The sequence below is a fragment of the Terrapene carolina genome, unplaced genomic scaffold, assembly GCF_002925995.2.
Source record: "Terrapene carolina triunguis isolate 2854851 unplaced genomic scaffold, T_m_triunguis-2.0 Scaffold192, whole genome shotgun sequence".
Lineage (NCBI taxonomy): Eukaryota > Metazoa > Chordata > Testudines > Emydidae > Terrapene > Terrapene triunguis.
This window is the reverse complement of record NW_020664543.1, coordinates 22,311,155-22,324,727: the sequence shown is the minus strand read 5'-3', so window position 1 is coordinate 22,324,727 and position 13,573 is coordinate 22,311,155. Positions and strand designations below refer to the sequence as shown.

Sequence of the window (13,573 nt, the reverse complement as noted above, 5' to 3'; positions counted from 1 at the left end):
TGCAAGTCTGAAGTCTTGCATCTGAAGAAGTGAGGTTCTTACCCACGAAAGCTTATGCTCCCAATACTTCTGTTAGTCTCAAAGGTGCCACAGGACCCTCTGTTGCTTTTTAGAAAAATTAAAGCAGTATTGGGAGTGCCATAAAAACACAAATTTATTAGCAGGTAGTTGAGAGCTGTAATTATGTAAATTCTATCGTTGTTTATTTGATTTGTAATTCCACCACCTTCCATAACCCTAAACCCATTGGGTGTTTAAAATGGGAAGACTTTTATAGAAAGACACTGCAAAGCAATAGATCAAAAGCAAAGTTGATGGGTATCTGATAGTAGGACTCATAAAGAGCTGCTGACACCTCATAGAAAACTTGAAAAAACATTCTGTTTAGAACAGTTCTATTTCTAGATCATATTTTCTGTGTTTGTTTTCTTTGTTCTCATCATTTTCCTGAGGCTAGTTAAATGAAAACAGGCTTCCTTCCTACTGTTTTTCTGTACTTGGTAAAAACGGCCTTTGTGTATGACATAATTTCCTACAATTACTCATGATGTCAGAGAATCATGATGTCAAGAGACAGATAAGTTAGTGGAGCAGATGGAAATAAAAAGAGAAAAAATGCAAAGAGGATAAAAATAGAAAAATGTAAATAGAAGCGAAGACCCTTTTTCATGCAGATATGCTTGATAGGTTTATTTTCTGAACGGATGAGTAATACAGCTAATCTGACATATGCAGTACCTCTATAGAGAATATTTTTTTTAATTATTCCATGAAACATAAGCAAGACTTTAAAATTAATACAGTTGATTCCACTCAATTGGACAACTGGACCAAAGCAGTCTTCCCAAACTCAACCTACTTTCTCTATGAATTGTACTATCATTCAGTCTATACTGTCTGGATGCTCTTAAAGATCCCCTCCTGGACCTGAACAGTTCAAATACCCTTTCTATTTTCCACTCTGGCTTGGCCTCCCCTCATAACCCGCATAGAACCTTGATCATTTCAGCTCAAAGGACCTGTAAACTTGCTGTCTGTGGCCATACTGCCCTGAATGTGTCTGATCCTGGAAGCTAACCGGGGTTGGGCCTGATTAATGTGTATAGAGGAGCTGGTCTGGGAATACCAGTATTGTAGGCTCAGACACAATACATTATACAATATTGCCAAGCTCATGTGTTCAAAAACCATGAAATTGACTTAAAAATTAGACAGTTTCAAAAAATGTTGGGTTCTTTTTATTTGCCTTCTGGGTTTTGACCTTTGAGAGTTCACATTTTCATGCTTTTTTTCCACAACTGCTAGTGTTAGAATTGTACAATTTTTTAAAATGAAAGTTGAGGTTCTCACATAATCCCATGACTCCAGGAGCTGGGGCTTTGAGGAAAAACACCAAATATTGTAAATATTGATAATATCATAAGGACTGGCAGATACATGCTTTGTGCTAAGTGATTCAGTGAAACTCTGTAAAGGAGAGAGGGCAGAGAGAGACGGGAGGATATTGGCATTAACTGGTTTCTGCGGTAAGCATCCAGAAACGTGGTTGCACAAAACACAGCCACCGTAATACCACTTATAGGAGCTCTGAGTTGAAGTGCTCCTAACTGACACATGCACTACATCCCTCTACGCAACAGTCGGAGACATGCGTAAGGAAAAGCAGCGAGTGAGAGGTAAAGAGGGCTCTGGGAACTAAACTGAATCCTGTAAGTCAGAGAATGCCAGGAATTGTAACAGCTGAAGATACTGCAGTATGGGCACTGTCCTGTTGGAGCTGGGAGACACCAGCCCACAATGGAGCTGACGTGCTGGGAGCACACTGTTTGCTTAGCAATAGAATTTAGTTCACAATCCAGATTTTTGACAGCAATAGAATGACCTCATTTAATAATGAGTCAGATCCTGACATCTTCACTCAGTTTTTTACTCCCTCTTTAGTGAGGTGAAAACTCTCACTAAAGTCAGTGGGGGATGTGTCTGAGGATGGACATCAGGATTTGGACCAGTACTAGTATTTTGCCTCTCTACGGCACCTTATTTCAGAGGATCTTGGAGATCTTTAGACATTAATAAACTCAGCGTCATAGCCCAGATTACTCGCATTTGACAAGCAGGAAAACTGAGGCACAGAGAGCTGGTCTGCCTTCTCTATGGACATACAGGAAAATCTGTGCCAGAGCTGGATACAGAACTGATTTCTTGACTCCCAGTCTGGTGCTTTGACCAGTAGACCAGTGGTCCCCAACCTTTTTCGTCCGGCGGGCGCCGGATGACGAGCCACCAAGGACCGTGGCCGGCGGACAAATCAGCGGCATTTCGGCGGCGACGCCTCTGGATGACGCTGCTTGTCGGTGGCATTTCGGCGGATGCACATCCGCCGGCCAGTATGCGGGCGCACATTGATGCCCCGGCGGGCGCCATGGCGCCCGCGGCACCGCGTTGGGGAACCCACAGAAGACAATGCTTCCTTTCTCTGACAGAGCAGTAGGTTCTTCTGTTGTCCTACCCCGTGTTAGGAGGTGTCGGACCCCTCTATTGAAATGCTGACTGCTTCCAGAGGGCCCTCAGTGATAGGAAGAGCTTGTTAATCCCACCCTCAATACAGGGAGGTGGGAGTGGTTCTCTGGAGCAGTGAGAAGTAGGGTATGGGACAGAGAGGTTGTGCAGAAAACCCGAGGCTGAGTTACACTGAGGGTATGTCTACACTGCAAAGTTGTCGACAAAACTTTTGTCTTTCACGGGCTTAAAAAAGCCCCCCCCCCCTGCGAAAGACAAAAGTTTTGCCAACGCAAGTAGCAGTGTGAACAAAGCTAATGCCGCTCTCGGGGCTGGAAGTATTTTGTCGGCAAAAGTGCCGACAAAGAGCATTCACACATGCTGACTTTTAGCGACAAGGCTGTGTCGACACAGCCTTGTTGCTAAAAGCTGCATGGTGTAGACAAGCCCTGTGTTTCTTCAACGCCAATGAAAGAATCACCCATGGCAGGATGCATGTATTCTGTGCTAGAATGGTTATCCCTGGGTGTGCACGCTCAATCCTAGACCCTTTGTATAGGATTAATGCTGTCATTACTTTCTTGCTCTTTTTTAAAGTTTGTACGCTAGCTGTTCATGTACCTGTGGCTGATAAACGTTGTCTCCCTTTTCATTTTGGAAGGACTGCTTTTTAGCAGTGGAGCAATACTAATAAAGCAGCGCGTGAACAACATAAGCACCACCACAGGGAGCATGACAAAGACTCTGTCTGCGCTCTTCTGCATGGCAGCACCAGTAAAGAGACTCTGCTTCGCTACAATAGTTTGTTAATCCTGTTTTCTCATAGGGGGTCACAGCTATGCTTTTGCTGAAGACAGGAGATTTAGTAGTCAGCACCGGAGGAGGGATTGTAGCTCTCTGTAAAGGATCAAACTACAAACCAATCAAGTGAGTTTGTAGATCAAAGCAGCAGGAGGGTGATTGGTGTTTCCACAGAGTGGCAACATAACAGGGCAGTAGTGTTCACTTTCAATGGCACACACTAACTTCCAGTGCTGATGGTTTTTTAGTTAATGAATAAGAGAGAAATCTCAATATATCAGTTTTCCAAACACAAGTAGACACTGTCAAAACGGACAGCATTTATCTTGCAGAATGAAATAGTGACCGATTGAAACATGCTGCATGTTTTTATTGATTCATTTACAAAAGTTTGTGCCAATGATAGTTGTTAATTTTAAATGACCACAGTTAGTTCTAAAGGCTTGGTGTCAGATCCTAAACTGATCCAAAATTGACATAGCTCCATTAAGTCAACGAATTATGTCGATTTCACCAGCTGGGGGTCTGCACCCTTGAAATCTTTAAAAAAGGGGTTGTAAGCAGATACTGGATACTACAGGGGTTTTGCCACTAGCTATGTAGACAAGCGTATCAAAACTGTGTGCCTGAGTACTTGCAAAGCATTCCAGTGTGCATGGAAAACAGAGCTACGGGCAGGTTCCCACAAGCAATCTAGGTGTGCACTTTTGATAACGTCATATGTGATTTAAACTATTCCCCAAACATTGAATTCAGAATTGCCTGGAATACTCTTGGGGTTATGCTAATTAAGTGCACTTCTAATAAGAAAGTAAACAAGGGCGTGTTTACACATGACCCCTGGTCTAACCGAGTGTGTGTGTGTGTATATATGTTTTCTCAATCCCTGCCAGATTTGGGATTGTCTACATGTGGAAGCTATTGTGAAATAAACTAGTATGTGAATGTAAAGTGGAATAGGTATTCCGCACTAACTCCCCATGTGGATGCTCTTATTCTACACTGAGTGCTTTTGTGTGCGTTAGCTTAATCCACTTCCAAAGTGTATGTTAAGTGCAGAATAAGGTGGTCCACACAGACAGCTAATGCAAAATATTCTGCCATAGCTATTACAGTTATTTTCCCATGTAGACAATCCCTAAGACACCAAGGATCGCATGAAGTGCAAACAAACATGGCAGAGAATGGCATGTTGGACTTGACAATGTTTCTGCCTCTTGATATCATGACCTAATGTGGCACATGGGTGGCAGGAAGGTAAAGCAGCAGAGGCCAAACACAAAACAAGGGTGGGGAGGAGAGAGAGAGGCAAGAAAAATCAAGGTCCACATCAGTGCAAATTTCTGCTTTGTCTTAACAGGAAAATTCAAGTCCAAGGTGGCGTCACTTCCCTCACCCTCAGAGGTCAAGGTCACCAGTTCTTTGTAGGAACAGAAGAGTCCCAGATTTATCGCCTTAACTACAATGACTTTAAAGAGGAGCTCATTACCACCTGTCATAACGAAGCCATCCACGACATCATTTTTCCATCGTTAGTATGACTGGAAGGGAGCATTTTTGTTCTTGAAAAAGATGGGGTGGGGGAGCAAGCTGTAGATTTGACAAAGATATCTGTACAGCACCTTCTATGCAGAAGGTTTCCAAAGTCTCACTGATTTACATATACCACATATACCACCACTGAAATGCAGCCCCATCTGGTGTGGTAGTCAGCAGCAGTTCAGCTTGAGGAAGTGAAAAATAAGTTCTCCAACTGAATCTACATGGAGAATTTTAAGTAGGCAGACTGTAATTATGCAAATTGGAATGTGTAACACTGATATTAACACCCCTACTCTTGGGAAAAGTGCTATGAAATCCCTGGGCTATTCAGGCCCTGACTAATGTGAAACTTGAAATTTCATGTGCCTTTCAATGTTTCTTGCATTTACTGAGTTGAATAAGGTCTATACTTGCAGACATGGCTGCATTCCTGCTCTCTGATCCAGTGCCTAGAACAGGTTTCAGAGGGGTAGCCATGTTAGTCTGTATCAGTAAAAACAACAAGGAGTTCTTGTGGCACCTTAGAGACTAACAAATTTATTTAGGCATAAGCTTTCGTGGGCTATAATCCACTTCATGCCTAGAACGTCATCTAATATTGACTAGCACTGCTGTCAAAACAGACTTTGGGTGTATCAACATCACTTGTAATTGTGTGTTTAACAATATGGCATGTTATATTAAATTCAGGACTCATGATGCATGGTGCTAACTTCACAGATGTGCCTTCTGTTCACATTCATCTCATGAACAGACAGGAAAATTCCTCTTTGCTGTGAATATTAGGATCATGACATTTCATAAAAGTGATAGCTCAGTCACTCGCTCTGCAAATGGAGGGTGGCATTTGATCTGGAGGGAGGTTTTGAGTTTTGGCATGCTACTGTTGTGACATGAAGTGCCAAGTCCTATTGAGTTACAGCAAAATGTATAGTGTATAAAACAGAAATGCAAGAGGCCCTCCAACCCCTCACTTTACCCCAGTGTACAGACCTGCACATCCAGGGCCATCCCTAGCCATTTTGGTGCCCTCTGCACCCCCCCCCCCCAGCCCTGGGGGGGGGGGGGGGTTGCTGGCCCCAGGCCTCCGCGGGGGGGGGAGAGCAGGCTTGTGGGGCAGGGGGAAAACTGCCCCCCAGCACTCACCTGCAGAGCGGAGCGGGTTGGGGCTGGGTCGCTACATTTCCTGCCACCCGGTGATTGCAGGGCGGGCCCGACCCCGCATTCATGGGGCGGCAGGAAGAGGAGTGACCCTGCCCCAGCCTGCTCCGCTCTGCTCCCCTAGCTCCCAGCCTTGGGATTTGGGGGCAGTGGGGAACAGAGTGGGCTGGGACCGGGTCGCTCTTACCACCGCCGGTGAATGGAGGCCCGACCCCTGCTGCAGTCCTCAGGGGAGTGGGGTGGGGCTGTGGCCAGGTCGCTCCACTTAGCATCCTCAAGGGAAGGGCTGGGCTGGGGTGGAGCAGGAGCGGGAAGAGGCGGGGGCCATGGGGAAGAGGTGGAACAGGGGCTGGAGCAGCACGCGGCTGCGTAGCGCACCAGGAAATGTGCCTCTTTGTTTTGGTGATCTGGATATCCCTCTCTACCCAAACAAGGGTGACTGCCACCAGCACGGGCCTAAGAACTCTTGTGACTTGCCCTCACTGAGATGGAGAGCAGTTCCCTTCCCCACCCCAACACCGTCTATAAACATTAAGATCCAGCAGACTCTCAAATATAACTTCTCCCTCTTTTGGAATATAATGAGGCTTCTGACTGCTCATCAGGTAGAAAGGAAAATATGTAAATTCTTAAACACAACTAAAATCTTTATACGTTATTTTCACTTTCCAGATAAATTGAGCAGGTTTTGTTCTGTGAAGCTAAAAATGTGAAGGCTCGTGCCTCATTGTGAGATACATTTCAGCAGACTTTTGCAGCCTTGTCTAATTCTCCCAACAGTGTTCCTGGCCCATTGGGGGGGGTAAGAAATGCATCCTGACAACAAGGAGCCTGTCACTGACACCTGATGTTAGTCCTGGGGAATCAACAAACCTTTCTTTTATCCAGCCCTCTTAATTTGGAAGCACTCGTATTCTAACGTTTCTTATAGTATCTATGTAGCCAAACTTATTGTAAAGCTTAGGGTTGCAAATTTACACACATGCAACCCAGGAAATGAACCTGTCAGTTCTTGTATCAATATTCTCTGCACGCTGCCTACTGAGGTATACATTTAACACCCTAACTAATGAAACTGTATTGTATGCAAAATGTAAGTTGCTGTTGACAGAGAAATGTAACTTTTTCATTTCCAGACATTTAGTGTTCAAATGCACAATCTAACATTTGTGTTGCGGTAATACAAGGCAGATCTTCATCTAGTGTTATTGGTCATAGCTTCATTGACTTCAGTGACAATTTACGTCTGCCAATGGTCCATGTGTTTAATTTTCCATTTCCTCTTTGTTTGTTTAGGTTTTTTGGGAGGGAGAAAAAGGAAAACTTCCAGCTGCAGCATTTTAGAGCTGCAAAAGTGTGTTTTATGCAAGCTATGGGTCTAAAATTTGACCATTCTGTAGATACTCAACATACGTAGCTATGACACTACATGATTGTATTGTGCAAGGAATACTTAACAAAAAACGATGCCAGTACAAACCCCACTGTTTTTTCTATTTGTAGGGCTGGCTGTGCACAACATCTGAAGTTTCAGCCAGCTTTTTTTTAGTATATGGGGGCCAAAAAAAGTCATACATTCTATTTTAAAGCAAAAAGCCTTGAAATACAACTGTGGGGCTTACTTTAAACTTCCCATAAAATCATCTTTGAGGTGAGAGCAGGCTTGGAAAGTTTCACCCCAAAAGGTGAACTTGTCAGAAAGTTAGGAGTAAAAAATGAAAATGGTTCTTTCGCCTTAACTGTGGTGTCCCCTACTGGGAAGGCTACAGTTGAACATTAGTAACGTCAAATAGCGAAGCAATGGAGGGGGAGTTGAGATTTAATGAGGAAACTGTTCCCCAACACTGGCCTTCAGTAGCCTGCTTCTCTGCCTTCCCCAGGGGAACCTCTGACTTGTTTGCCACCTGCTCCAAGAATGACATCAGAGTGTGGCACACCCCAGAAAACAAGGAGCTCTTACGAATCACGATCCCCAATATGACCTGCCATGCTATAGACTTCATGAGGGATGGCAAGAGCATTATTTCAGGTAATGATTGGCAAGCTCCGTGTTTAGATTCAGTCTCAAATTGCTGCCCACTTTTAAGGAAGTAGGCTCTAATAGAATGGGGGAGGACCAAAGCCTGGAATTGTTTCAACTAATTGCAGTGACCAAAAGGTTTCTGTTTATGATCAGCCCAGTAAACCCTGCTCCACAGGTGCCAATCCCCAGGCACCATGGAAATGGTGTGTGAGGAGGGAAGGATTTGGAGAGCATACATAGAGGGTGTAAACTCTGGCACATTATGGCGTCCAGGTTCACGTTGTTCCCATCACACTGTCATGGGTTGGGGCTGAGGTGGGGCAGGGGTGTGGTGCATCTTTACATATATCCCCTAGCCATTGCCTTCTACTGCATGGTAGCAGTGGAGCTACAGCAGTCCCCCTGTTGAGAGTGACCGTGCTCACCTCCATCATCACCAAAACATTCTTCCCTAGGTAGAAACCTAGAGGGAGTGAAGTCTTCCCCCGCGGGCTGGGACTATGGCTCTATGTTCATAGACTCGGCAGTGGGTTTTACATACATGCTGATAGCTAATAGGGGCATCAGGGTGAAGGAGTTGTTTTTTTTTAAAAAAGAAGGGGGAGATCAGGGAGGGGCATAGGGAGGAGAATAATAATAATATAAAGGAAGTGACCTTCTGGGTGATCTGTTTCCATATTGCATCAGCTTGGAATGATGGGAAAATCCGTGCCTTCACACCAGAGACCGGCCGACTCATGTATGTGATTGACCACGCCCATAGCATGGGCGTGACAGCCATCGCTGCAACAAGTGATTGTAAAAGGATCATCAGTGGAGGAGGTGAAGGGCAGGTAATATGCGCCTAAAATCTCTCAGGGCTGACTTGTGCTGTTGTCATTCTAACTAGTAACCACCTAGGCAGAACCTGAGCATCATCTTTGCTTGGCTCACTTAAGCACAAGACTCAGTTCCAAAATATTAGTGTCTGCTGTAAGTAAATCTTCCCACTTGCTCATAGTGTGACATGGAGCCGTACCTTCTGATTACTCCTGGCATGCCAGCCGTAGTAAATCCTTCCAATGCTGAACATGCCTCTTAATCCCATTTGTCAGTCTGTCTGTCACCTATATTTGGTTCATCTGCACCAGTCATTGTGTGCAAGCCTGTCTTGAATACAGATTTTCCTTCTAACCCAGCTTTGCCAGTGTCACGGACTCACAGATCGTGGCCCTGTGCGGTCTGTGGGGGGTGCCCCTTTCAGTGAGACAGCCCTTCTCGGGGGTCCACTCTCTCTCGGGGTTGGCCCCTCCACCTCCTGGAACCGCACCTCTCTGAGCCTTAGCACATCTGTCTCTGCTGTGGGCCCCCTCAGGGAGTCCACTCGCTCTGGACCCCCGGGCCTCCACCCCCCGAAGGGGATGATGCAACCCTGTTCTCTAGACCGGAATGACTCTCAGCCAGTGTAAAACAGGAGGGTTCATTGAGCGTTGAACACAGGAAACTCTCTGACCCTGAGGCCTGGCCTCCCTCAGGACTGCATATCCCAGTCTCCCTGCATCCAGGTGGGCTCTGCCTGCCCCCCTTCTCCAGCCCAGGGCCCCCCTGCTTCCCAGCTGGGCATCTGCTATCACAGGCCCCAGGCCCCGCCTCTGTCCATTGTCTTCTTTCCAGGTAAACAGGGTCATCTGGGCCTCCTCTCCTCTCCGCCCTCCACTGGCTGGAACTGGCTGGTTAGGTCATGGGGTCCTCTCGTCGCAGCCCATTGTCCTCCCACTGGCCAGAACTGGCTGCGACTCCTGAGCTGGGCCTCCGGGTCATCAGGTCACCAGTCGCTGGGGTGTCCCTCCTCCAGGTCATCAGCTGGGGTCCCAAGTTCCCGCTCCGGTCCTCTGTAACAACAAACTCCCTCTCCCCTCACCTCGTTAAACCAGTAACACCCAGGGACACTGAGTCCCACTCCCTCTGCATGCAAACCATTGGAAAACCACAAAAAGATAAGAAAAACCCCCACTTCGTCATATCCAGTCCCAGTCCTCACCTGCTTAACATGTTCAGATTGATCTGTGCAGTGCAGGTTCATTTCGTCCTCCTCCTTTTCTTTCTCCCAACTCCAAAGCCCAGGGCAAAAAGTCCCGTTTATGTGGCTCCTCAAGCTGTACGTAACATCCTAAATTCCTGGGACTCTTATTGGATGCAGTGTTTTTGTAGCCGTGTTGATCCCAGGATATTAGGGAGACAAGGTGGGGGAGGTAGTATTTTGGGACTCTTATTGCCAGTCTAAGTTGCGGAGTCAAACAGCTGAGGTCGCTGTGTTTCGCGGTAGAAGAACAGTTCTCCCATTGAAATGCAGTCAAAAGAATAGGTATAGTCTGACTTGTAATAGAAGAGATTATTTTTAGTGGTATGTTTTCACAATAGGAATATTGCCTGGTGTTCTGAAAGCAGTGGAAGTCAAGGTTATAATTATAATCTATTATTAGCTCTGCAACCTAGACTGGCAACAAGAGTGACCAAAGCTGTGTTAGAAGGAAAATCTGTACTCAAGACAGGGCCTGATCCTGCATCCTTTTATCTGTACATTTGAGGCTAAATTAATCTCTGTTGTGGCTCCATGAGTGGTGAACTTGACTTTAAATCTACATTTTAATTCTGTTAAGGCCAAATCCTTGTGAAAATGAAGTAGACCAGAGTTTAGCCATAGACCTCAATGGGAGCAGGATTTGGTCCTGAGTTCAGGGATCTGTATTTCTGCCCTCACTCATCCCCAGAGAAATGGAAGCAGTGCAAGAAATGCAGCATCTCACTCAGCTCCATGTGCTGGAGATGCCATCAAATGCTGCAGGAGAAACCCTGAGCTCAGGAATCCCTTTTGGTTCCACGTTAGCTCAGTAAGGAGCATGCATTACAAAGGTGTTTGTGGCTGGTTTGCAGGTGAGGGTGTGGGAAATTGGTCAGAACACTCGCAAACTGGAGGAAGTTCTGAAGGAGCACATATCCGCTGTGTCTTGCATCAAGATTAAGAAGAACAACCGGGAGTGTGTCACAGCCAGCATCGATGGAACGTGCATCATCTGGGATATTGTGTAAGGAGATCATTCCTCCTCGGCAATAGAGCACTTCTCAGCTAGGCCATGGCTCTGACCTTGCCAGTTTTGGGGTATGGGGTGTGCTTGTAAAGCTCTTGGCAGAGCCACCCCACACACAGGGTACCCTGGGCAGCCAAGGTTCCCCTGAGCATGGTATCCAGAAATGAAAGATTTTGCTACTATGATACCAGTCCCTGCTTTATAAGGCCTTTTGTGAGGCAGCCAAGGAGGCGCAGCTTGGGAGAACAGACAGCATGGATAGCCTGTAGGAGGGTGTTCCCCTGATCAAATGAGTTCCACATTATCTGTACCTCATGAAACCCTATCCCCAGACCAGTATGTGATAGAGTGTCACCTGGGGGAGATGCCTCACACCCACAGTAGGTAAAGCTGTCTTAGGAAGAGAGAGATGAGTTTTGATAAACTGACTCAGGCTGCTTTGGGGGTATTTTTCAGACGTTTTATGAGGAATCAGATGATCCTGGCCAACACCTTGTTCCAGTGTGTGTGTTACCATCCAGAGGAGTATCAGATAATCACCAGTGGAACAGACAGAAAGGTAAGCACAACTTTAGGAAGTCAGCTTGAAGTAGCTCAGAACCTCAAGGGGCAGGACAGCAAGTCTAGTCACTGTCAGGGATTTCAGCTTCCAATCCGATCATGCCAGGCCTTTATCAAGCCAGTGTGGGCTTTCCCATGATAGAAAGGCGGTTGTTATATGGGAGAGAATTGGGCACTTCAGTAACGTACGATTTAGGTTCATCACTGTCCAGGTTAACACTATCCTCCAGAAGCAAAGGAAATCTTCACACCAGTGCTGTACAAGTGATCTCTCATTTCTGATCTTGTTTCTAGATTGGATACTGGGAAGTATTTGATGGTTCTGCAATCAGAAATTTGGAAGGCTCCCTGACTGGCTCCATCAATGGGATGGATATTACATCAGATGGGACTTACTTTGTTACAGGCAAGTAGGATGGGGGCGGGGGGGAAACAATGGAAAAGAACCCCCAGGGAAGCAGAGGAAAAGTCAGCACCAGGAGAGGCAAAAAAATAATGCAAAGGACCTCAGAGGGGTTAGGAAAGTGGGCAAGAAAGAACAAAATGAGATCCTGCTAATATGTCACGAGGAAAAGAAAAGGAATCACTGAAGGGAAATACTATGGGCTTGATCCTGCAACACGCTGAGCACCTTCAGCTCCCACTGAAATCATTCGGAGATGAGGGCGCTCAGCACTTCCCAGGATCAGGTCCTTAAAAACTAGTCTGTCACGGAGAAAGTATGGAGTTATTTTCAGCCGTAGTGAAACGCCATTGAATTCAGTGGAGTTGCACTAGGGATGAGTTTGATCCTTGGTCTTTCATGGCTTATGGGAGTATCCATTCTCCAGAAACCTGGAAATCTCTCTGGTATGTGGGAGTCCCTCTGGAGGGTTAAAAGTGGAGGATGACCCACGCTGGTTCTACAGCTACCTGAATTAAGCACTGGTGCATTCATCCCTAGCCATTCTCACACATCCTCTGAGCCTGACACTGGAGTGGTATGTGGAGCCATGTGATTGGACAGGCATGTGGTGAAAGTTGCAGTTTATGTACTGGGACCAACTCCCTTAAGTTAACCTGTTAAATCAGCATTGAGAGAAAATTCTCGCTAAAGATTTGTAGTTTTGCTGGGTGGCTGTATCTCTGAATATAGCTTATCAGGTTCAGTCAGCGTAGGAGCCCATGCCAAGCACTGTGCTGATCCCAGACACAGAGAGTCACTGGTTCTAGTGGGGAAAAAAGTCCTTTGCAACCACAATGCTCAGGATCTTGTATCGCACCCTTTTCCCATCCCAAAGCCAGGACATTCCTCTGCCTTTTCACCATGAACAAAAAGCAAATGGCTCTTTCAGAAGCCCCCAGGGCTCCATGTAACCATCTGTCCTCCCTTGTGTCCCACGCAGGCGGTGACGATCACCTGGTGAAGGTATGGGACTATAACGAGGGTGAGGTGACTCACGTCGGCATGGGTCACAGTGGCAGCATCACCCGACTCAGGATCTGTCCTGGGAACAAATACATTGTGAGCGTGAGCGCGGATGGTGCTATCCTGCGATGGAAATACCCACACTCCTCCTGATACCTGGCACAGAAGCTGCAAGGCCATATGCCAGTTCTGAAAGCTTTGATCTTACAGTTGACACCGCTTAAAACGATGCAAACATTCCTACTATAGAGGAGACGTTGTTTTTATATTAGCTAGTATGAAATAACCAGGCCCTTCAGAGATCGTTTCTGGTGTCCGATAAGACTGATGGGCCTGACTTTCACAGGTGCTGCTCCCATTGACTCCACTGAAGTTGCGGGGGGGGCTCCTTCCTGCTCAAAGTCAGGCCCAGGCAGTTCTATTAGTGCTTGTGTTCTGTTGCTATCTTCTGTCCAAATACCTTTCTAGGTCCGTCTATCTCCTTCACAGTGAATCGCTTGTCTGTAAATG

At 46.2% G+C, this 13,573-nt stretch overlaps 1 protein-coding gene across 1 annotated transcript in view; it reads left to right on the top strand.

Moving 5' to 3' along the window:
* CFAP52 (cilia and flagella associated protein 52) overlaps positions 1–13,273 on the top strand; it is a 28,800-nt gene extending 15,527 nt beyond the window's left edge. The window contains exons 7-14 of the mRNA XM_024217626.2: positions 3,326–3,426; positions 4,661–4,831; positions 7,884–8,032; positions 8,714–8,859; positions 10,940–11,091; positions 11,551–11,653; positions 11,950–12,061; positions 13,041–13,273. Coding sequence (XP_024073394.2) covers positions 3,326–3,426; positions 4,661–4,831; positions 7,884–8,032; positions 8,714–8,859; positions 10,940–11,091; positions 11,551–11,653; positions 11,950–12,061; positions 13,041–13,216 — 1,110 coding nt within the window. The 3' untranslated portion in view covers positions 13,217–13,273. The remainder of the gene's footprint in view (positions 1–3,325; positions 3,427–4,660; positions 4,832–7,883; positions 8,033–8,713; positions 8,860–10,939; positions 11,092–11,550; positions 11,654–11,949; positions 12,062–13,040) is intronic.
* The last annotated feature ends 300 nt before the right edge of the window (positions 13,274–13,573 follow it).